Source organism: Dipodomys spectabilis, unplaced genomic scaffold (genome assembly GCF_019054845.1).
Source record: "Dipodomys spectabilis isolate Male_0828 unplaced genomic scaffold, ASM1905484v1 ptg000053l, whole genome shotgun sequence".
Lineage (NCBI taxonomy): Eukaryota > Metazoa > Chordata > Mammalia > Rodentia > Heteromyidae > Dipodomys > Dipodomys spectabilis.
The window spans coordinates 12440277-12465251 of record NW_024870730.1 but is presented as its reverse complement, the minus strand read 5'-3'; the positions used below and the strand labels follow the sequence as shown (position 1 = coordinate 12465251).

At 42.3% G+C, this 24975-nt stretch overlaps 1 protein-coding gene across 1 annotated transcript in view; it reads right to left on the bottom strand.

The window, feature by feature from the left end:
• Positions 1-527: 527 nt before the first annotated feature.
• Bach2 (BTB domain and CNC homolog 2) overlaps positions 528-24975 on the bottom strand; it is a 356175-nt gene continuing 331727 nt past the window's right edge. The window contains exons 7-8 of the mRNA XM_042679581.1: positions 12424-12630; positions 528-6710 (exon numbers count right to left, since the gene is read on the bottom strand). Of these exons, the coding sequence (XP_042535515.1) occupies positions 6228-6710; positions 12424-12630 (690 nt within the window). The 3' untranslated portion in view covers positions 528-6227. The remainder of the gene's footprint in view (positions 6711-12423; positions 12631-24975) is intronic.

Below are 24975 nucleotides of genomic sequence, written 5' to 3'. Positions count from 1 at the left end.
TCTTTTGCTCAAGGCTAGCGCTCTACCACTTTGAGCCATAACACCACTTAATAATTAAACTTTTGGTAAAATTATAAGTCCACATATAGTTGCAAAATCCAATACACTTCACACAGTTTCCCCCTGCAATAATATTCTGCATAACTATAGTGCAACACAAAAACCAGAAAGTTAGGCCGAATGCCTTTTTAAAATTCAGAGTTTAAGAATTAAATTAGCATTATCCTAGGGCTTGAACCCAGGGCCTGGGTTCTGTTCCTCAGCTCACAGCTCTGCTTTGGCTTTCTTTGGTGGACTTTCCTGCTGGCTTCAAACTGTGATCCACAGATCTCAGCTTCCTGAGGAGCTATGATTACAGGCATGAGCCACCAGTGCCTAGTATACTGCCCAATTTTTAAGATTACTTGGGTAGTATGGAAGGGTCCAAACTAAAGAAAGAGAAGTGGCCTCTTGGGGAGAAGAGATTTCTTGAGTTTCCCTGTCCGCAATCTGCAATACAGGCAGGGATCAGAGGCAGAGGAAGTCAGTTTACAATGCATAATGATATGTCTTTATTTCATCAACAGAAATGGTGTCTAGACAAAAATTCAATTAACACTAGCAATTCAACTGAGTGAATTTTTTGCACAATAGTGTATTTACAATGAGTAAATGAAGTTTCAATTCATTAGTTCATAGCAATGCTTTTTCTCCCCCAAAAGGTAAAAATTCTTAGTTACAGAGAATAAGCATCAACAGCCATTTCATCTTTACAATAAAAACCACAAGAAAAACCACAATCACTTAGGAAAAAAAAGGACAAGCCTAAGAACTAGTACAATAAAATGATGCATTGAATTAAGTTACATTAATCGCATAGAATCTGTGTAAAAAGTATGTAGAAAAACACCTGATGTAACCTGTTACAGTCGTTGACCAGTTATGAGAGGTACAGAGGGTTATACAGGTAGATATGTGTGAAAACTGTCCATATTGTTCGACCTGGGGAGGAAGAGGAGAGGGGCTGCAGCCCCTTGCATACACTGAGAAGACCCTGTTTTGAATATGGCCTCTGGAGTTTGTAAGGCATATGTTAGAGGTGCACTTGCATTAGACTGGTTCTGGAACAAATTCTCACAGGCCTTCTCGCCGTGAATGGTTCACTGTGTCTAACAAGCACCTGAAGCTCCCAAATGCATTTGCAATCTTCCTGGTAACTCACCACAGGTGCCAGGTTCTTGTGTCAATGAGCATTTCAGCATCCGCACACCCCAAATGCATCGTTAGGACTCAAGTGGAGGCCAACCCTCCGCCTCCAGACATGTTTTGGTAGCAGGTTTTGCATCAATCTGTAGGAAAACCCTTCTCTGTCCAGGTTCCTTCTTTCTTTCCTTAAATACATGTCTGATTGTCCCCGTGGGAGCATTTGGCACGGAATGGGAGTCTACCTGATATGAATGGTCTCGCTGCACTTCAGTGTCAATGAAGGGCCACTGTTTTATCTGAGGTCAATAATGTGGAATAAACGTTGTTTGTCCATTGCTTGAATAATGCATACACCATGTCACGACATTAAATCAAAGCTTACAAAAGTTGGCCTCTGCAACCAAGTGGGTATTTTTCACAAAAAATGGCAGCATCATTTTCATATCACAATTAAAATGTACTGATATTTATTTGATATAAATATTATCTCCCAGGGTGGAGTGTAGGAAAATACTATACACTTACTTTTCTTTGCAAGTACTGTTTTTCTTTTTTGCACTGTCAGCTGAATAATTTATCCTTGATCTGCCACAAGTCTTTTCTATGTACAAATACTATTTGCACACACTATTCACAAATATATCCTAGTCTACAGCATCTGCCTTTGATGCTTGGGTCATGAGATGGCTTGGGCAGTGTCATAAACACACATGTGGAACACGAGATGCCCGCATGCACAGACTTCCTCTCTGGACAGGGCATTGTGGCACGGACTGACTTGCCAGAAATTGAACCTACAATAAAATCCTCACCTTTGGGAAAGGATACTAACATGATAACAACAAACAGCTTTATTCTCTAAGAAGATATCTTGTTCTTTCATCTGTTTTTTTTTTCATTTTTTGGTGCTTTGAGGGCAAAACTTGATTCTTGCTTCCTGCCAGAGCGGAGATTCTCCCTACACTATAAGCAATAGTGGAGAAGTTTGAAGTCAATTAAGCTACTAGTTTGAATGGGGCATGATGTGAAGAAATAGGTTGTCAAATAAAGACTTGACTAGCCTTTGTAGGTTTATACTCATTTTGAGAAGATTACATTACTCCATAGGATGTAGGATTTTGCTGTTTCTTAAAAGCCTTATGATTACAAACCCTTGGTCTGTGTCTTCTTTTTCTTCTACCACAGTGGCAATCATAAGGTATTAAAGCAACAGGAAGCATAGGTGTTAGGCAGTCCTCTCACGCAAGTCCTGTGGTCGGTCCCGGGCTCCTTTTTAAGGAGATTTGCAATTGGCATATTAGTCACTAGATTTTTTTTTTTTACTTCCTTGGGAAAGCAATGCAAGGATCACATCCAAAATTATAGTGCACCTTAAAAAGCAGCATACCTTTAAACGAAAGTCAATAAATTACTTGTACAACATATAAAATAACGTTTTTCTACGGCAGCATCACCTCTGACGCCTGAGTCATGGTTAGGGAACCTGGAAGAGAAGTAGCAGGATGGCCTAGTAACTTTGCCAGCTTTAAAAAAATGTTTGCAACTGCTTTGTTCCAGAATCAGTATATAATGAAGTTCGATTTTATTCAAGGCACCCCCAGATAACGCAGAGAAACACATACAGTAAAGCACTCACCTGCCCAAAGCCGGACGAACCTGAATGAACGGAGGTTGTCCAGAGACCTAAGTAGAACAAAAGCTGATCCAAAGGGAGGACTAGGTTTAGGTGCTGTTAATTAGTCACCCCAACAACCCATGTGTACCCTAGCCATTGGGACACTCAACCAAGCTGTCACAGAGACCCCTGTAAATAGCCCATGATTGGAACTTCCTTTATTTATAAGGAAGGACCATTGGAAAAAAAACCAGTTAAATGTCACCTTAGTGTGCAAATATTTTTCCTTCTGTTCTCTTGCTTTTCCTTTTCATAAAAGGTTTAGGATTGACTCAGGGATCCCAGGGAAGGAGACAGACTAGGTTTTAAAATTTTCATTTGAGGCAATTTGGATTTTGGTCCCTAGTGAGTCATCCCTTTGAATCAACCTAGAGACAATTTTGACAAGCAATGGTTTAGAATAGTAAAAGACACAGACATATCACATAAACAATTCCAGTAGCTGTTCATGGTGGATGATAAAGGAAATAATTTGTTAAAAAATATCAAAGGAGTAGAATGATAGTTTTTAGAGTAATGTGTTTTTTTCTCTTTTCTTTGTTTAAAACCAGTTCCTACTGCTGGGTGGTTGAAGAGGAAATCAAGCAGTCAGGAACTGGTGAGAGGAAGATGAGGGTGGAATCAGGTGGAGAGCAATAAAGACCCTTTCCCTCCTAGCATGTCTGGGGTACATGTCTGGGCTACCAAACAACCCAAATCAGGAGAACGGATGGAACAAGGTCAATCCTACCAGTTGCACATGAGTTGTTACTGGAGCAAATCAAGCCAAGAAGCTGGTTTGCATCTGCTTGTGGTATGAGCAGAACACATTCCTTGTTTTCCAAAAGAGAGCACTTAAAAAGGCAACATGAAAGTGAAAAAATAAAATACTGTCTTCTAACTGCTCCACCATAAAGCATAGTTATATATCATATGATAGTATAGTTATAGTTATAGTATCATGTGATTCACATTGAGTTAAAATTCTAGCTGTCACCAGTTTCCCACAAAGGCAAAACTGGTGAAATACAGAACTGTTCGACTAGGCCAAGAAATTCCAACAAGCAGAACAAAAATGGTAGCTTCAACGCAGTGATTTCTCCAAATCTTTCTCTGACACACACACACACACACACACACACACACACACACACACACACACACACACGAGGACATGAAAACCCAGAGGCAGGTTTTAAAAGTGGAACTACTTGAAAAGAAAAAGCCTTAAAAAAACCCCTACTGCATGAACTAACACATTTCTGGCATTCATACATATTCAAACATTTAGTGCTACTATTTGTACAGAAAGAAGTTAATAATACTAAAACATAGGTTACTATGATTTCACTTTTTTTGCCTACTAATCATATACTAAAGTTCTCCTTTTACATGCAGCTTTAAATATTGTCCAAAACAATGGCACAAATCAAGAAACAAAGTCAATCATCTATTCCCCCACCTGCCCACCACCCCATCCCCACATCAAACTGTTCTGGACTGCCTTGCACAGCCAGGCTAGAGTGGCCCTCAGGCTGCTGAACTAGAGAAGAGGGGACCATTGGAAGGAGAGAGCTGATTCCTCCTTGGGGCACACCTTCCTGTCAACACGGCCAGGGCCAGGACACCCCAGAGCCAGGAAAGCTGCTCTGTCTGAGTTGCAAGCCAACCAACTTTACAGCAAGGGAAGCAAACCCTCAGGTGAGGGTAGGGTGTGTGTGTGCAAGAAGGGCTGATGCCTTGTCTAAAGCTTCAGTATGAAGCTGCCTGCAGACAAGAGACCAGCAGAAAAACCTCAGAGTACAACTCAAAGCATTTAGAGGAAGAGAGGAGAAAGAAATATGTTAGCCTGTGTCAGGGGTAGATCTCAGGCTTAAATCTGCCCTGCTCTCTCCTACTTTTACAAGCTGCATTAACCTAGGAGCTGCCACTTAAAGGCAGAACACCCAGGCCATGACTCAAATCCTCTCAGGTAGATGTCCTGGGAGGTAATCCTGGTAGGAAAGTGGGGTGGCTTATTAGCCACTTCCTTCAAAGGAGAAGGTCCTACTGTCTAACACTTCCAAGAGCAAGCCAAGGCTGGATGAAGTGCTGAAATGAATGTGACATACTCCCTGGGTAAGAAATAGTTCTACCTTGATTTCTAGGAGCCAATGCCTGTCGAGTTCCGGTACAAAGTTTCAGATTTCTGCTGTTGTGATGTACTCTTGAGTGAGACATCTAAATCCTCCCCGGTTAGGAAACTGACCCTCCAGCATCAACTCCGAGCTTGATCTGCAGTGAAATTTTACATAGGGCAAGCTGGGGAGGAGGTGAGATAGAAAAATATTCAAGCGGATTATTGTTTACACATCCTAGGATGGATTCATTATTTGGCAAGATTGTATTTTTTTTCCTACATAATTATCACCTGAGTGCTTTTTAATTAGCTAAACTGTTTTACTTTTTAACTAAAAAGCAAAGAAAATACAGTATACTTGAGTTACACTGAAGTTACAACTTCATTTAAGAAAATAGGTTTGACCCCAAACTCAGTGCAAGTGGCAGAATTGACCATTACTGTACAGTATCTGCAAGAAGAAAACAACAACAACAAAAACAACACAAAAAACAACCCCCTACAAAGCACGAACCCACAATGCTCACATGACACCATTTGGTGGTGCCCAACCCAAATCAAAGAGAAAAAGCCTGAATTAAACTTTACAAAAAAAAAAAAAGCTTCCAACATGATTGAATTTTGTCCATAAATAAGTACAAATTGAAATTGAACCATGAAGCAAGAAAAATGAGCAGGTTGATGGTTACCAAACTAGTTCTAGCACTACAGACAAAAGAAGAGGAATGTTGGAACCTGTTTATAAATGAGAAATAAGTTTCCAGTTTTAGGATGAAAAAAAAACTGAGGCATGCAGGACTTTTGCATATGGATATATATTTCATATATATTATATATACTATGTACAGTCTAGCTATAAAACTTTGATGTGTATAGAAGCTGTCATCAATGAAAAAAATTGAACATTCAGAAGATATTCCTGAGATAGGGTTTGTGACATGGGCCACTGAGAAAAAAAATCCGTGGTGGGGTCCTAGAGGTGTTGTCGTCTATCCCTGTGAAGACTGAAATAAACCCACAGACAGACAGTGTCAGCACTGTTGTCTTTCCTTGCCTGAGCAAGGGGTAGCACCATTGTGAAGGGAACTATCTATGACTCCTGCTTGAAGAGAGCAGGGAATACTTCAGAACAGTATTGCTGCTAAGACCGCTGTAGTGTGCACCAGATTTGTTCTTGGTTCTTCCAGACAACAGATGTACAGTGCCACAGGCTGACTGAAGAACACCTGGATGGGAGAGGTGTGAAGGTTGGGAGGCAGATCTGAGTTCCTAGGTGTAGTCTTTCCTAGGCTGTTCATCCGTTGTACACTTATCAGTCATTTCCTGGCAAAAGTCCACAGTCACCGACTGGCTCCTGGGCTCCAGAGGAGGTCCTCTGTCGGAGAAGTTCCCTGGGTCAGTACCTTCCAATCTCCTCCCAGAGGTACAATTCTCAGAGGTGTTGCCTGGTACCCAGGGGGGTCCGGGGGGAGCCACACCTGGCTCCAAGCAGCAGGGCACATTTTCCCCCACTGCACACTGGGAGGCTGCAAGGCTCTGCTCAACACCCAAGGGAGGGGGGTTAATACTGGAGGCTCCAGGAAGATCCATGGGTATGAGGACAGGGCAATAGCGGTGCAGGGCCTGGATCTGCTCAGGGCTCTGGATGTCTCGGCACACTTCCTGGGAGAGGCAGGAGAAGTTGTCCAGCAGTTCCCCCATGCATGCTTTCAGTTGGTTTCTCTCTGACAAGAGTTTCTCTTTCTCACACACCTGGATGAAAGACAAAAAGGGAAGCTTGATCCACCGGGATTTGGAGGATAGAAGGCCTCATTTCGGAGGGTTTTCCAACCTTGGTTTTTATATCCTACATCGTAAACTAACTCATAGACGAGTAGGTGAGGATAGAGATACTTAAAACATATATACGCACAGGAAGTATGGACACATACTTCTACCTGAGTACTGGACCACATGTGTCTGACATTAACATCTATTCCACTGCACCTCTTAATTCCTCTCTGATGCCTAAATGTGGCCAAAAAGTCACCACCAAGCAGAAAACTGAGGGAATGTGTTCTGGCTTATAGGAACTTGGGGGTTTGAGGAGAATTGACTAGAAAACTCTTTTGCAAGCTTTATATATGAAAATTTCCCCTCTAATGCATTAGGTTGGTGCTTTTGAGTGACAGAAACCAACCGATTCCAAAACTCTGACATTCTAAAAAAGAAAAAAAAAAGGAAAAGCTGTGGAGATGATAAAGAGATCTGTGGCTGCCCGGGCTAGGAGGGAGGGGAGAGGATGAGTACAGACAACAGTTGAGCTAGTGAGTCTACTCCGCAATGCACAATGGTGGATGGCTGACACGACACAGGGATTGAAACTGATTGGTTGTACAACACCCAGTGAGAACCTGTTACAAAATAAGGGTGACCATGACAGGTCAGTAGAGGTTCATCCATTGTAGCAAATGTGCCCCCTTGGTGGGGATGCTGAGGGTTGGGGAGGTTGGGAGTGTTGGATCAGGGGCTACCTGGGACCTTTGTATTTTCCATCCATCTAAAACGACTCTGAAGAAGGGAGTCTATTTGAAAACAACGCATCATTGACCATCGGCAACTTCACATCAGCAGCAGCAGACCGAATGCGGCAGGGCCGTCTCAGAACACCGGGAACCATGCCATGAATCTTAAGCAGGGATTCTCCCCAGACTCAGGAAGGGAAGCCAGAAATGTGCCCCCTGAGTCCTCATGTATTAGTGCAGAGGAGGATAGAGAATCAAGGCCAGCCCCAGGCACAAACATGAAGCCCCCAACTGCAAGATATCAAACCCAAATAGAAGAGGTCAGGGATGGTAGGCACTTCACTCGCTGGAGGCCCTGTGGCGGTCAGTAGTCAAAACCCAGTTCCACCCAAAATAAAAAGTCACATGTGTTTTTGTGTGAGTACGATGTATCACTTCCTCACAGAGATGAGTTAAGTAGCAGAAAGGAGATTCATGAAGGTGCTACCAGCAATCCTGTGTGAGGAGAGGAGATGGGGAGAATCCAGGAGGCACACACAAAGTGACTGAAGACCCGGCACAGGAATCAGTGTGAAGTGAGGCCTGTCCGGCTGTGAACACGCAGGGGCAGCAAGGGGCCAGGAGAGGATGCGAGAGAGAGGGGTGAGCACTCGACATGGGAACTGCGCATGCACTAACCCAAATGCAATCTGGCAGGCAGCGTGGGCATGTGTGTCGGAGAAAGATTTACATGGGGAAAGGGCACCTGCTAAAATATTTATAAATTTATCAAGAAAACATGTTTTCAAAATGAAAAATAAACAGATGTACAAATGTAACTTGACAGAAATACATTATGCGAGTTTGCAAGAGCAGTGTGTGTGTGGGTATGGTGTGTGTGTGTGTGTGTGTGTGTGTGTGTGTGTGTGTGTGTGTGTGTGTGTGTGTGTGTGTGTGTATGTGTGTGTGTGTCGGTGGGGGGGGAACTGAATGTGGGGCCTGGGCAGGCAAAGACGGGGGACTGTCTCCTCCCATTCATGACATCCCTTTTACTGAGACCAGGCAAGCGGGTACAGCACCCTGGTTATGAGATGGTTGGCAAATCAACCTGAGGGAGAGGCCCTGGTGGGGAAAAGGTTTTAGGTGCCTGTCTGTGCACCCTGGATCCCTCTTCTCTGAACCTGGAGACTGGAAAAGTGACAGGACATGCTGAAGTGGAATTTCAAGCTCAATTTGGCCTCATTGTCTTCACCAAAGCACTGACCTCTAACAGGCTTACTCACAGGAAAAGTGTGCCAGGCCACTTTCTACATAGGAGGAAAATGAAGTGTTAGAGGTGACATTATTTTGGCTCTTGGCAGGAAAGGCTGCACAAGTCATACCTTGGTTAAAAACATGAAACCCTGAGCTGAGCAGGGTGGTACATGCCCGTAATCTGACCACTCGGAAGGCAGCGGCAGGAGGGTTAAAAGTTTGAGGCCAGCATTACCTCCTGTCTCAAAAAAATCAACTCAACCCAACTCAACCCAAACCATGAAGCTCTAAGTCATAAATGAGCAAATGAAACACTCATTCAGTACCCAAACAGCATATTATATAAGGGGCTGCTGAAAAGTGGTGAAAACTAGATGTCCTCTCTCTCTCCCCACCCTCTTCCTCCCTCCCTCCATTCCTCCCCCCTCTCTTTTTCTGGCAGTACCAGGGTAAACTCAGGGCTTTGTGCTTGCTTGGTTTGCCCAGTTAGCTAGCACTGAACTATTTTAGCCAAGCCTTCAGCCCAACTTTTTCTGCAGGCTTCACAGATTTCCCTGTCTGGCTGGATGGCTTTGAATGTGGACCCTCTGGCTCTCAGTCTCCTGAGTAACTAGGATTATAGTCATTATATTGGTGCTTGGCTCTTCTTGTTTTTCTTTTTTTCCCCAACTAAAAAATACTACTAAAGTATTTAGGTATTCTGTTATATAGTGTACATTTCATTGTTAGGTATAACACAATTATTCATTTAGAGTGCTGATTACTAAATCAGGCACTTTCCAAGTATGAGTAGAGATTTACTCTACTTCAAGAAGAATGCCTATTGAGAATTACTATGGACATGTGTCTAAGATTCCACAGACTCCCACTTGGGAAGCTGGGTGATCTAAGGCCTTTTCAGAACCCAAACACTTACTGGCAGGAAAGCTCTGCTTCCTTAAATTATATCCTTCCTTGACTAGCTTCTAATTTTTGACAGATATAATTGATTGATTGATATTTTGTCAGTCTTGGGGCTTGAACTCAGGTCCTGGGCACTGTACATGAGCTCTTTTGCTCAAGGTGAGCACTCTACCGCTTTTAGTCACAGCACCACTAGTGGTTTTCTGATGTTTCTGAATCTCAGCCTCCTAAGTAGCTAGGATTATAGGTGTGAACCACCAGCACCCAGTGATATATTCATTTTAAATAATAACATTTTATAATATGTAGTACTTTATTATGCTTTGTTGATATTAGATTATCAAAATATATTTTGCTTTTAAAACAATGTTAGGGCTGGGGATGTAGCTCAGTGGCAGAGTCTTTGCCTAGCACTACAAAAACCACAAAACAAATAAAAACATCAAGGAAAGGTTTGGAAATAAAAGAAGGTTAAAATCTCCTGATCAAAACAATCATAATTTTCAGGTTATTTTAGGGCCATGGACATTTCCTGAAAGCCAACAACAGGCCAATGTTAGAAATTTAGAGGGAACCAAGACTCTGTCCTTACCCTTGGGAAACAGGCTAGGGCTAGGTTTGAGGCTGTGAGACACACACAGAATCTGGGACTGAGCCATAGCACTAAACCAGAGGTCAGATAAAGGTTCCTAGGAGCCTAGCCCATGCTGGGACTCAGGAAAGACAGGCTTCCAGCAGAGGGGACCTGTGGCCTGAACATAAAAACACAAAGAAGATAGCTAAGAGAGGGAAACCAGCATCAAGCAAGAGCAAAAGAATAAAACAGCTGGAGACTGGGGAAAACCCGCAGCCAGCTTGACTTAGGGGTCAGGTCTTAGCAAGGCAGTGGGAGGTAATGCTGAGGGGCAGTTGCAAACTGAACCTCAGCTTGTGGGGTGGGGGAGGGGGATGTCTGTCTTTGTGTGTGTGTGTGTGTGTGTGTGTGTGTGTGTGTGTGTATGCTGGTCTTGATGCCTGAACTCAGGGCTTGAGTGTTGTCCTTGAACCTTTGTGCTCAAAGCTAATACTATACCACTTGAGCCACAGCTCTATTTCTAGCTTTTTGGTGGTTAATTGGAGATAAGAATTTCATAGCCTTTCCTGCCTAGTTTGGCTTTGAACCATGATCCTCAGAACTTAGCCTCATAAGTAGCTACAATTACAGTGTGAGCCACCGCATCCAGCTATCTTTCTGAAAAAAATTAAGAAAAGATATGTAATAGTACATATTTATAGGTATATAGCATAATGTGATATTTCTGTGTACAGGTGTGTACGCAATATGTGGTGATCCAATTAGAGGAATGAGCATTTTCCTCTCGCTAACCATTTATTATTTCTTTGTGTCTGGAAGCATCAAATTTCTCTCGTCTAGTTCTTTACCAAATATATGATTGTTGTGAATTATACTCACTGTTTGCACTGTGGTCCATCAGAATTTATTTCTCTTATCTCGCTGTAATTTGGTACCTGTTGTCCAATCTCCAAGGCTGGTGTTGGCCAAGGAGCTGACACTATTTAGGTGGTGGGAGCTACTGCATATAGACAGACTTTCCCTGTTTTGTGTTAATTTACAAAGAAGTCCTAACATGCAGGGCTATCTTAGCAATATATAACCCTTCCTGGTGATGTGCAAACATCTTATCCTTGCCCTTAGGTCTTCTTATGAGGAAAGGAATTGCTGGAATTACTCTGAGGACCCCACTAAGATCATGACCACATCGTGAGACCTCTCTTTTTTCAGACAGGTTGGGCCTATAGACAGGTTGGGCTGAGTGAGGTCCAGCTGGTTGCCTTCAAAGTCAAGAGCTGTGAGCTGCTTGTATTTACTTCCTGCAGCATAAAGTTGCTTACCAAGGAGAAAGCACAGGAGCACATTTCTGAGTATGGAGGAGCTTAGGAGATGGAAGTTTGTGGAGACAAAACAATCTGAGACATGGCAAAGAGATGACAGCCACTTTAAGGAAAAATCAAAGGCCCTGGGGCCACAAAGGGTTACAGGAGGTCATCTCCTGGAGTAACTGGCCCTCTGTGTAGATAGCTGTCCTGTTTCTAACCTATACTCTTCAGCTGAGAGACAGAGAAAGCAGGATGAAAAAACTGAATTTAGCCAGGCGCTGGTGGCTCACGCCTGTAATCCTAGATACTCAGGAGGCTGAGATCTGAGGATTGTGGTTCAAAGCCAGCCCAGGCTGGAATGTCTGTGAAACTCTTATCTCCAATTAATCACCGGAAAACTGGAAGTGGCGCTGTGGCTTAAGTGGTAGAGCACTTGCCTTGAGCTGAAGAGCTCAGGGACAGCGCCCAGGCCCAGAGTTCAAAACCCACAACTATCAAACAAACAAACAAACAAAAAAAACCCCCCTGCATTTAGATTTGTCATTCAAGCTGTACCACATCCTGTGTGGTTATGTAAGCACTTTGTATCACAGTTCACCTCTCTATAAATGAGGACAAAATAGCACATGAGTTATAGGTTTATTGTGCTGATAAAATGTGATCATCCACAGGAACAACTGGTACATAGATGCATACAGCAAACACCAGCTCTCATTACTTGTCAAAGAGAAGCCCCCAAAGAACTAATTCATACAAATGGCTAAAGGATATGATATGCTTATATAGTTACACATATTGCAGATATAAATTTACTGATTGTTTCTATTGAGAAACTGATTGGAATATAAGCCTAAACTGTCCCTCCACATCTTCAGCTCTCATTGTCATAACTTCGTACCAATCCTGGCCACTTCAGGGTGCCGAATACAACTGGTGGATACACTCACCAATTTGCGGATTTCACATTCTAAATTCTGAATACAGTCCAGTTTCCTCTTGCGGCAGCGCTGCGCCGCAATGCGGTTCTTGCTGCGCCGCCGCACATCATGTATGAACTCTAGCTGTTCTGAGGTTAGCTTGTGCATCTTAATCATCATCTGGAAGTCATTCCTTGGAAGGTCTGTGATTTGATCCACTGGAAAAGGAAGTTTGACCTGAAACCAAGCATAACAGAATGGAATTACTGCAGCTGGATTTTACTTTCAATTTTGGCAGGTGTAACATTGGAAAACGGCAAAAACCTCTTTTTAAGATGACCAAGTAACATGGACATGGAAATTACTGAAAACAAGCAGTGATTTTTTTTTCCTGTTTTACATTCAAGTAAGATGAAATGTTTGGATACCAACCAGAATAACACATATTATAATATCATCATTCCTGAGATTTCTGAAGCAAATAGCATAGAAAACGTGTCTTCTTCTTTGTGTGTGCCAAGGTATGGGGGGTTGAATTCAGAGCCTCATGTCTTGCTTAGCTTTTTCCCTCAAGGCTGGTGCTCTCCCACTTAACCTATACCTCTACTTGTGATTTTTGCCAGTAAACTGGAGATGAGTCTCAATGACTTTTCTTCCCAGGTTGACTCTGAATTTTGATCTTCAGATCTTCGCCTCCCTAGTAGCTAGGATTACAGAATAAGCCACTAGTGCATGCCACATTAAAAACATTTTGTAGTATGTTTGTAAGAAGGACTTTACAATTAGCTAAACTCTTCCACAAGCATGGCTTAACTCAGGATGTCTGTAAAACTCTTTAATGAGGCAGGCCCAAAACACCTTGAAAAATAAAACCATTAGAATGATTCTTGGAAATGACAGCAGAAAAGGAGATTTAAGGAATTAACTGGTCAGGATCCAACTTGGATAAGCATAGGCACCAGAACTGTGCTTTGGTCATTCTTATGACATGCAACCTCAGTCAGGTTACTTCGGTCCTTTAAGCCTCAGTTTCCTTATCTGCAAAATGGTATATGTTTCTGAACTATGCACCATGTAAGCATTAGGCACTTCAGCTGTTTCTCCCAAATGGCCATCTAATTATACATCATGCTGCCTTCCTCTATCAAGAGGTCTGATATAGGCCCTGCCTTTTGATCAGAGGCCAAGTTATGTAAGGTACTCAGACTTCCCCTTAGGCCTCTTAGTTTTCTCTAGAGGAAACTAGCTAAGATGGCTAGAGGACACACATGCCTCTAATAAACAGTCAGTATCTGTTGAATTGACTATCTTGGGAATGGATTATTTTTTCCAGTCTGTAGCCCTAGCCAGCACCTGAGATATCTTGGGCCAGAAGTGATCAGATGGGCAATTTGTGACTCAGAAACTGTGAAAGAGGCCAAATGATTATTGTTCTTCAGAGCTAGGGAATGTCTGGCAAAAGTATTTGGTACATGATAGGACAGACGCATATGCTTCTTCAATGCTTCTTATTGGCTACCTATATCAATTATTTTGTATGGTCTACTAATGATGTTATAACTATCCAAAAAGGTTTCCTCAGCTCTAGAGGCCATGTAGTTTTGTGCTTTATTAGGCAGCAATTGATAACACATGCAGGTATTTTATCATTAAGATTCTGACTTTGAATCCTTGAGAAATAAAAGCAAATAAGCACTATTCAAAGAGAGGAAGCAGCCATTCTCTTTAGGACTGGACATCTGTTCTCCCTGTATTGCTAAGTGGTTACAAAACAATGGTGATTTAGAATATTTCTTAAGGAGAGAAGAGCAAATAATGAAAAAATGCATATAAAAGTACAGCACGTGGGAGCGAACCAAGGCTATGTTAGGCTATGTCTCTATGTCTATGTTTCAGTACTCATTTGATGATTGAGCTGCAGGGAAAGGAAGATTTTGAGGAGGAGGCGGCAGAGTGAGCAGAAGTTTTGTTTTTTTCCTATTGTGATTGAGAATTGAACTCAGGATCTTATTGCCAGTCAAGCACTCTAGCATCGGAGCTACAACTCTAGCCCCCAGGGGGCAGTGTTGGTAGGTTTGATTGCTTAATTCTTGCTCACATCTGAGTCAAATCTGCAGGTTGACCAGCAGATGGCAGCACAAACCTAAACTTCCTTCATATGCTAGCTCACTGGTAACACAGACATCAATCTGCTACAAACGTGATTTTAAATTTCCAGTAGCCACAGTGAAAGAAGCTGGTGAATTTCATCTTATACTGTCCCTTCATACAGTAGATTTAAAATCTAACATGCAATGAATATAAAGATTATTACCAGGTAAATTTTTGTGCTGTTTTTTTCTAAATTCAAAGTATATCTTATTGTTTTAGATCATCACAATTCAGATGTCACCTTTCAGGGGTTCACTAGGCATGTTCAGGGAGTGGCTCCTGAGTGAACACACAGCTCTGGTGACTCAAACACATAGGCCTCAGTTTAATTCACCAAGATTTCTGGTGAAGAATCCAACCCCTTGATTAGTAAGCAGTTGCTTCAGTGTCAGACCTGGGGCTGTTCCTAGCCTAAGCTTAGGCCTTTTCTTTGTCTCTGATGAAGGCAGCCATGAATCCTGATCCTGGAGCATCAGTGGCCAGGTAATCCCCATGCACAAAAGCAAACACACTAAAGAATCATTTGACTTCTCTGTGGTCAGTGCAATTTCATTGTCAGGTTATTTCCTAGCTCTATGCTTCTTTGATGTGGCACTTGCTGAAGGCTCGTCATAAGTACTCTGATTCAGCTTCTTCGTGGTCAACTCTGTCTCATGACACCTGTGAAATTCTGGCCTAAGAAAGCGAAATGACAGTAGAACACATTACACCACAGTCAGGTGAGCCCTGCTTCTACTGCTAAAGACAGGCAGCCAGGACAAACACCTCCTTGTTAAGGGCTAGGGAAGGCCTTTGTCCACAGGGCTGTGTTTGCACAAGGCTTATAAAGATATGAAAGGACGTTTGATCTCCCCTCTCTACCCTTTGGATAACCAAGATCCTGGATGATGTCTCGATCACACAGAGGTCTTGTGTTGGGGACACGGATGTTTCGACATTTCATTGGAGCTCATGGAATTCCCACTCCAGCTGACAACAAAGCCATCTTACTTCCACTCCAAATGATGTGTACTTATTTCCAAAAAAAAAAAACCCACCCCAATATCTTCAGCATAGGCTGAAGAGAAAGTCAAAAGGCCTCCTCCCTCCACCCCGCACCAAGAGCTACTGTATTTAAAATCATTTGGACAGCAAACAAAACAGAAGGTTGGCAGGAAAGAGGAAAAATCAACAATGCTAGTTTCAAAGTCCTTGAAGCAAAAGGCCACCTGAAGGTTTTCAGCAGGGCTGTTGCAGCTCAAGCTGCTCTTTAAGGAGGGTCAAAGGAAAAGAAAACAGTCAACCACACACTTTCTTCTATGAGGAAAAAAAAAAAGCCAAACCACTCACTGCTGTGTGTTTTTAGAGTTCTGCTGGCCCGCCACAGGAAGGACTTGGGTTGGCTAGCAGGTGGGACCCTGACTTGTTCCTAGAGGGGCACAGTAGAAAATCTGTCATAGCCCTTTGATTTTTTTCTTTTGGTTTTTTAGTGTGGTTCATTATTTTCAGAGTCTGGTGACATTTTTTTTCAAACCAGTGGCATCTTCCCTGGAGATGAGGAACAACTACCACCAGCTCTTTGGGTTCCTTGGAAAAATATTTTAATATTCTACTTACAGCCTCTTGGGTACCTAAACATTCCTCACTCAGATAATGACTGAAGGCTGAGGCCCCCTTTCTCCAAGGAAATGCTCACAACCTAAACAGCACTGATCCTGTTAGTTTCCATCTTTCCACAGACTTATTTCTCCAACATCTCATGTCTCAACAGTGGTTTGGTTTTCAGCCACTGGATTCTCATAACTACCACACAACAGCCAAATTGACTAGAGGAAGAGTCCCGCCAGCTATCACCAGTACCTGTCTGAATGGCCTGAACTTACATTCAGCTGACCCCTTGTGGCTCGGGGCAGGTAGACTGCATAGGAAGGCAATGCCCATGGGACCTGTGGTTGCTGGATCTCTTCAGCCCCAAGCTTGCTGCTTTAGTTCTTGATTGAGGCTCAAAGACTCAGAAGCAGCCTCTGAGTCAGCAAGCTAAGGGCCCAAGAGGGCAGCACAGGCCACTGCTTTGCTCTGCACAATAAGCTGATGTTGATTTTACCCAGCCCTAGCAAAGTGCTGACTCTTCTTTCTCCCTGGACCACACAGGAGGAACAGGGTCAGTAGTAGCTTTTAGCATAGTACCTGCACTTCCCTCTAAGCCGTGCTCAGAAAATGTTAGACCTTCCATATCTTTAACACTGATTGATTAGGACCTCTGGCCTCAGGATGGAAAAGGGCAGGAGGAATCTTACGATGTGTGGTGCATGAAACCTAAGCATGCCTCCTTGGTACATTTATACTACCAGACATAGACAGGGGAGACGAGAGGCTGCAACTGCTCCCCATCTCCCCAAATCAAAAACCAGTGCACCAACAACTTATACATAGAGTGCAGCCTGAATCATCAACCCCATTAAAAACAATTAAAAATCATAAACTTTTAATAGAAAATTCATATATGGGACAAGAGAAGAGGAAAAAATTCCCACCCACCCACAAATCATGATTCTCTTGCTCTGGTAAGTTTCCCTAGGACATTTATCTCCTCTGAACCTTTTTTTAAATGGTTGCAACCAGCCTATTATACCCACCTCACCATCCTATGCCTTTGAACACACATTTTACTGCCTGTGTCTCTGGTTTGTTGGATGAGGGTTACTGGAGAAGGACAGAGGTACAGATTTGATAGAAAAAAAAAAACCACCCATTTCCTCTGAAGTCTCAGTGGTCAATGGAAGATTGGTTTGTAAGAGTTTTCCACCTCCTTTTCTTTTTTCCTGTGTGTGCCAGTCTTGGGCTTGAACTCAGGACCTGGGCACTATCCTGAGCTTTTTGTGGTCAAGGCTAGCAGTCTATCATTTGGGCCGCAGCTTTTTGTTGGGTATAGATGATAAGGGTCTATGACCTTTCCTTCCTAGGCTGGCTTCGAAGGGCAACCTTCAGATCTCAGCCTCCTGAATGGCTAGGATTATAGGAGTGAGCCACTGGTGCCCAGCTTCACCTATTTTTTTTTTTGGGGGGGGGGTCCAGTCATGGGGCCTGAACTCAGGGCCTGGGCGCTGTCTATCAGCTCTTCAGCTCAAGGCTAGCACTCTACCACTTGAGCCACAGTGCCATTTCTGGATTTTTTCTTTTTGCTTATGTGGTGCTGAGGAATCGAACCCAGGGCCTCAGGCATGCAAGGCAAGCGCTCTACCACTGAGCCACCTTCCCAGCCCCCTTCACCTATTTTTTTAAAAAAAGAAAATTGTTATTATCATTGTTATTATTATCTTTAAATAGTTATACAAAGAAGTTTTAATTTGACATGTCAGTTTATGAGTACAGTGCATCTCAATCAATGTAACACTTTCTTTTCTTGGTTTTTACTACTAGATAACAAAGAGAAGCAGGAGGTAGGGCCATATTAGCTCCATACTCTGAGAAACCAACCTCGGGAGCATCAGCCATTCATTATGCTTTTACAGAGCCCTTAGATGCCCATAGCTATCTGGGGACATAGCAAGATGCCCACTGGACTGACTTTGTGCTGTTGAAATGGGGACAGGCAGCCTGTGATAAGCAGATATCAATGTCAGAATTTCCCTTCCTCTCCTAACCAAAAAATGTGTCTTGCTCAAGTGTTCCTGTGCTTGTCTATCCTCAAGATCCATTTCTGGCACAAATGTGGGACACTAGGGATGTAGTGGTGACTCTGCGATTAATTAGCTATGTGGTCCCAGGAAAAGTCATTTTCTTTTTCTTCATACTCTTTGAGGATCTGCGAGTTGGACAGATAATACATGCCCTACATAACTTAGAGGGTGGTTATGGAGGACAGAGAAAATGGTTTGGAAAAGTGCAAATATCTCATAGACTATTATTTCTGTTCATCAGCCTATCTTCCTTTGTCACATGGTTTCTCTTCTAAGTATATAGTATTCTTTGGAGTTCCAGATGCTGGGGCTGGGAAGATGGCTCAGTGGTAGAGTACTTGCCTTGCATGCCTGAGGCCCTGGGTTCGATTCCTCAGCACCACATAAGCAAAAAGAAAAAAGCCAGAAGTGGCGCTGTGGCTCAAGTGGTAGAGCGCTAGCCTTGAGCTGAAGAGCTGAGGGACAGCGCCCAGGCCCAGAGTTCAGGCCCCACGACTGGACCCCCCCCCCCCCAAAAAAAAAGAAGTTCCAGATACTGACAATAATCTAGACAACATGAAAACATTATTTTAAAGAGGAATCTGTTTGACTCCCATGTTGCCCTGAAAAAAATCTTTTAAAAAATTTAATTATTTATTTTATTTTGGTACTGGGTCTTGAATTCGGGAGCATTGTGCTCTTGCTTGGCTTTTTTGCTCAAGGCTTTTGCTTTACCACTTGAGCTATACCTCCATTTCTGATGCTTTTTGCTGGTTACCTAGATATAAGAATTTCATGCACTTTTCTGTCCAGGCTGGCTTGGAGCTACAAGTCACAGATCTCAGCCTCCTGAACATCTAGGATTATGAATATAATCCTTACCACCAGCAGCTGGCAAGATCTTTTTTTTTTTTTTTTTTGGTCGGCCGTGGGGCTTGAACTCTGGGCCTGGGCGCTGTCCCTCAGCTCTTCAGCTCAAGGCGAGCGCTCTACCACTTGAGCTACAGCGCCACTTCCCGTTTTCTGGTGGTTTATTGGAGATAGGAGTCTCACGGTCTCTCCTGCCCAGGCTGGCTTTGAACCACGATCCTCAGATCTCAGCCTCCTGAGTAGCTAGGATTACAGGTGTGAGCCACCAGCGCCTGGCTGGCAAGATCTTTTAATTATTAAACATACCAAATACAGACATTAAAAATATGTCTGATTTGCCAAACCACATAAAAGATTAAACTTTTTACAAAGCATATGTCAAAACCAGTGTTTGGAGGGGAAGAATTAAATGTGATTCTGCTGTACCATTTCAGTGTTTGCTCTAATCTGGTCTCATATACACACTGACTTGCACACTCATATATACTTTTATCCACTCTTATATACCCTTTTATACTTATAAATACTTTTATCCTGACACAAAATATATTAACAGCCGGGCGCTGGTGGCTCATGCCTGTAATCCTAGCTACTCAGGAGGCTGAGATCTGAGGATCGCGGTTCAAAGCCAGCCCGGGCAGGAGAGACCGTGAGACTCCTATCTCCAATAAACCACCAGAAAACCGGAAGTGGCGCTGTAGCTCAAGTGGTAGAGCGCTAGCCTTGAGCTGAAGAGCTGAGGGACAGCGCCCAGGCCCAGAGTTCAAGCCCCACGACCGACCAAAAAAAAAAATTAACAAAGCAAGTACAACTAACTACAAATAGACCATCTTCTTAGGGTTTCTTTACCAAAATCCACAATTAATTAGAAAGGCTTTGGGTATGATCTTGTATGGAAGCTAACTACTTGGAAAATAATTGCGATTTTTGTACAATTAGCAAAAATTTAAAAGCAGACCTATAAACATGGGGTACCATGTCATACTCATTAGATGGATATAAGAAAAGATGGAGAGATGTATTGGTAGGATGTGAAGGAACTAGAGACTTCATATACTGATGCAGGGAATGAAAAATGGCACAGACCTCTTGGTAGTTTCTCAAAAGGCTAAATATAAAGTTATATGATTCAGTGATTCCCCTTCTATGCAGTAATGAAGAGAACTGAAAGCATGTCTATGAAAACTTGTATGCTCACAGCAGCATTATTGAAAATAACCAGAAAGTGGAAACAACTCCAAAGCCCCTCAACCTGTGGTAGATTAATAAAATGTAGATCTGTTCAACAAAATGTACCAACAAAATGGAGTATTATTCAACAGTGAAAAAGCAATGGCATTTTGACACATGATAATGTATCAATGGCAGGGATGAATTTTGAAAATATTATTCTAAGTGAAAAATTTGAGATACAAAGGACCTCATGTTGTAAAATTCTATTTATATGAAATGTCTCCAAATCTACTGAGACAGAGGCAAATTTAGTGGTTGATTGGAGCTGAGAAAAGAAGGTAATGTGGGCCAGCTACTTGATACAGTACAGTTCCTTTTGGGGCAATGAAAAATGTCCTGGAAATAGATAATTGAGACAGTATGTAATAGTATGAACATATTAAACACCACAGAATTGTTCATTTTAATAGGGTGAATTTTATAGTACAAGAATTATGTCTCAATAAAAAATGAACCTACGTGATATATATGTATGTACATCATCTATATATAATTCAGACATATATAGAAATATATACTTTATTCCCTACATGCCCTCCCAACTTTGCTTCTAATTTTATTTTATTCTTTATAATGATTTCATTGTTTCTATGTATTTATGAAACAAACTAGAACCTTGTTATTCATGTCATGTTATGACTTTTTTGCTTAATACAACTTGTTCATTTTTTTTTTTGGGTCCGGTTGTCGGGCCTGAACTCTGGGCCTGGGCACTGTCCCTCAGCTCTTCAGCTCAAGGCTAGCGCTCTACCACTTGAGCCACAGCGCCAATTCTGGCTTTTTTCTTTTTGCTTATATGGTGCTGAGGAATCGAACCCAGGGCCTCATGCATGCAAAGCAAGTGCTCTACCACTGAGCCACCTTCCCAGCCCCAACTTTTTCATTTTTTTCAGTTTTGGAAAATCCCCAAGCTGACTTCTTAAATCATAAAGAGAAAAACTGATACCATGACTACATCAAATTAAAAATTTTTATATGGAAGAAGATACTATAAATAAATAAATACACAGGAGAAAATACAGTTAAAAGAAAGGGTTAATATTCCTAAGGTTAGAGATTATGATTTCCTATAAGCTGATTTAAAGTTAAAGAGCACAAAAGAATAATGGGCAGATGTATACATCAGCAATTCACAAGAAAGGAAATAAAATGGGGAAAAACACACAGGACAGGAAGTCCACCTTATTGGTTGTTATGCTTTGTTTTGTCCATCCAAAATCCAAAAGACTGATGACCACTGAAAATGGCAAGAATAGGTAGAAATGGGCATTCCTTAATTGCTGAAGGGTTTGTGAACTGCTACAACCGGTTAGCAAGGTAATTAGGAAGTACGACAAATGGTCACAACCTTTAACCTACCTATGAGATTTCAATTCATAAAAATAAAAGCTCCACTACTAACAATATGTTCACAACACTATTTATTGTAGAGGAAAGAAACTGGAAAAAACCTGGAATTTCCACTCATGGGTAATAAGTAAATTCGAATTCCTGAGGTCATAGATAATAAGGAAGCATGGGGAGGGGTTCTATGTGACAGATCCAGAGGTGTGTACAGAGTGTCGAGATCTGTGGACAAAAGGAGGTGCTGAGAATTACACTATACAGCAGTATTAAAATAAGAGATGGGTGTATATATGTATGTATATGTTGTTACATAGGATTCTGCATTATTGTATCATTATTATATCATAAGGTTTCTGCAGGGAAACCATAAATTTGTGTTTGAAGCTAGATGGGTTATACTTATTATTGAAAGAAAACAAAGAAAACTGAGTGTAACTCAATGGTAGAGCACATGCTTAGCATGTATGAGGACCTGAATTCCATCCCCAGCATCCTCAAAAAAATTAATTTTAAACCAGGCGCTGGTGGTGACTCATGTCTGTAATCCTAGCTACTCAGGAGGTTGACATCTTAAAACTGTGATGTGAAGCCAGTCTAGCCAGAAAAATCTGTGAGGCTCATATCTCTGATTAACCACCAAAAAGCTGGAAATGGAACTTTGGCTCAAGGAGCACAGCATCAGATGTGAGCAACAAGGTTAGGGGACAGTGCTCCAGCCCCAAGTTTAAGCTAGAGAAGAGGATGAAAAGAGTGGGAAAAGTCAAGAGTTTGAGATGGGAGAGTTCAACACATTATGTCAGTAGAGCATCTAACAGAACCTAAGGTTTATCAACACTTTTCTTTTGATCTAACTCTCTGGCTCCTAATCAATGTGGAGGAAGAGAGACTGGGAAGGAAACTCTGAAGTATTAGTCTGGTGGCTGGCCGAGCTCTAGATCTGGTGTCTGATTGTGATGTCTCCTGGGGCTCACTTAGAAGAAAAGGTACCTATACATGAGAGTAGGTTGGCTTCTAGATCAGTTTAGATGAATCTGCAGCAATTATTCTCCTTCTGGGGGCATCACCTCTATCAGTACCACCGTTATTACCTCCTAGAAGTTCTGTTGTGTTGAGACCCTGAGCAGTTCTGGGAAACGTAACCTCCCCTACTCTAGGAAAATAAAAAAAATATATATAATTGGGGGAAAACCTTAGCTTTGCCATCATTCACCTGTCCCAAACAAACTACTTTGGGTGTGGGTCTGGGGAGGTTGTTAAGTGGGACTCTTGTGATAGCAAAGCCTTTGGCAAATGTCTCTTCCTTCACTGCTGACAAATCCAAACAACATTTTTTTTGTTTTGGAAAGTAAAAAAAGAAAATTAAAATCAGGCTATTTTTCTTCGAAGGGAGACTACTCTTACTACTGACTATTTTAGAGGTTGAATGAATCCTCCTTCTAAATCGAGTTACTAATTTTCAGTTCTAAGGTAGATATTGACCTGGACCATGTACAGGACAAACACGTGTGTGTTTGCTGATGATACCGAGTTCCAAGAAATGACTTTAAATTTTCCTTTGGGATGTTACAAGGGAAAAGGAAATGTATCTGAAATGGACAGTTCCTTTAAGATACGTATATGTATAAAACGACACCCCTGTTTGCTGAATGGTGGGGAGAAACAAAAACCAAAGGGAGGAGGCATTTGTCCTCTGCCTACAACTGTTCTTGATCAGTCATATAGATGAAGCTTGTCTAGTGACAAGCTTTCTTCATGAAGGACACTTAGTAACAGCTCCAAGGATAAAAGGAAACTTCTCTTGAGGTCAGAAGGGAGGAAAAAGTGAGGAGTGAGCATACAACATTCTCTCATTTTCACAACCTCTATCCCCTCAGGCCAGGGACACAGTTGTGACCGGTTCCAAAACCTAAGGAGATAAGGCATAACCAAAAGGGAAAAGTTCCATTTGAACTTCTATTAAATGTTCTCTCTTTCTCTCTCTGTCTCTTTGTCTCTCTGTCTCTGTCTCTGTCTCTGTCTCTCTCTCCAAGTTTGTACGGGGGCTTGAACTCAGGGCCTATGTGCTGTCTCTTAGCTTGTTTGGTAAAGGCTGCTGCTCTACCACTTGAGCCACACCACTACTTGGGGATTTTTGTTTTTGGTGGTTAATTAACAATCAAAGTCTCATGGACTTTGCTGCTTGGGCTAGCTTCAAACAGCAGTCCTCAGATCTCAGCCTCCTAAGTAGTGATGATTACAGGTTTGAGTCACCAATTCCTGGCTATAAGTTTGCTTAAAGCTTAACTCTTTTCAGTGCATTCTGGTCTTTCTCTGTTCTACCAGAAAAGAGCAGGAAAGCAAGAATCAGGTAAGCTGGCAGAGAGGAAGGTTACCACAAGGTACTACTGCTGCTGGCTCAAGTGAACTCTGGGGTCTATTTTCAAAACAGGCCTGAAATAAAACTTCATGTGTTTCTAGTCCACCAATCTTGTAGAAGCTGAATAAACCACACATGGCTCTCTGAAAGCCATCTCTCTGCATGTGGATGTCTGCTATCTGGCTGGATTAACATCCTCTGCCTCACAGAGGCTAATATCCATCCCTGTGAGCACCCAGTACACTGGCCTAATAAGAATTATGCTTACTTCCCGTTCCTCCTTCTATTCTTTTTAATTTTGGTGGTGCTAGAGATGGAACCCTGAACCTTTCACACACTAGGCAAGTGCTCCACCACTGAGCCACACCCCCAGCCCACTCTTCCTTTCTTCCTCATTTTCTTTTTTCTTTCTTTTTTTTTGACAGAAGGGAAGGACTTGTCTCTGGGTTTTCTCACTCCTGCTCCTGAGGTGAGTCTCCACCTGGTTATTTGTGCAGTGAATTCTGGGTTATGACGCAGATGCTCTGGAGTCTGTTTAGGAAATGCTCATGCCACTTGAGAAGGGAGACTTCTCAGGGCTCCAATTGTTCTCTCCCATCCTAAGTTCACTACACAGCTTAAGATGGTGCTGGTGTCACTCCTGCTTTCTCTCCTAGAAATGAAGCAACATGGATGGAGCCTATAGATATTTTATCTACAGAGCACTTGGCTTTCAGGCAGGAGAAAACTGCTATTCTACAAAATGACATCTTATCATTTGCCTGGGAAATGAGCCATTACTCAGCTCTGTGTGCTGACTGGGGTACTTCTGCAGGGACCTTGTGACCAGGACAGTGAGAGCATTCCATCACCTCCATCACGATAGACACAGGATGACCCCGAGGGTCTTCTGTTGGCAGGAAAAACTTACGAGGTGCTGGGAAAGCATCTGTTTTGTATCTATCCATTTACTTTCGATCAATCAATTTTAAAAGAAAGTCTACAATT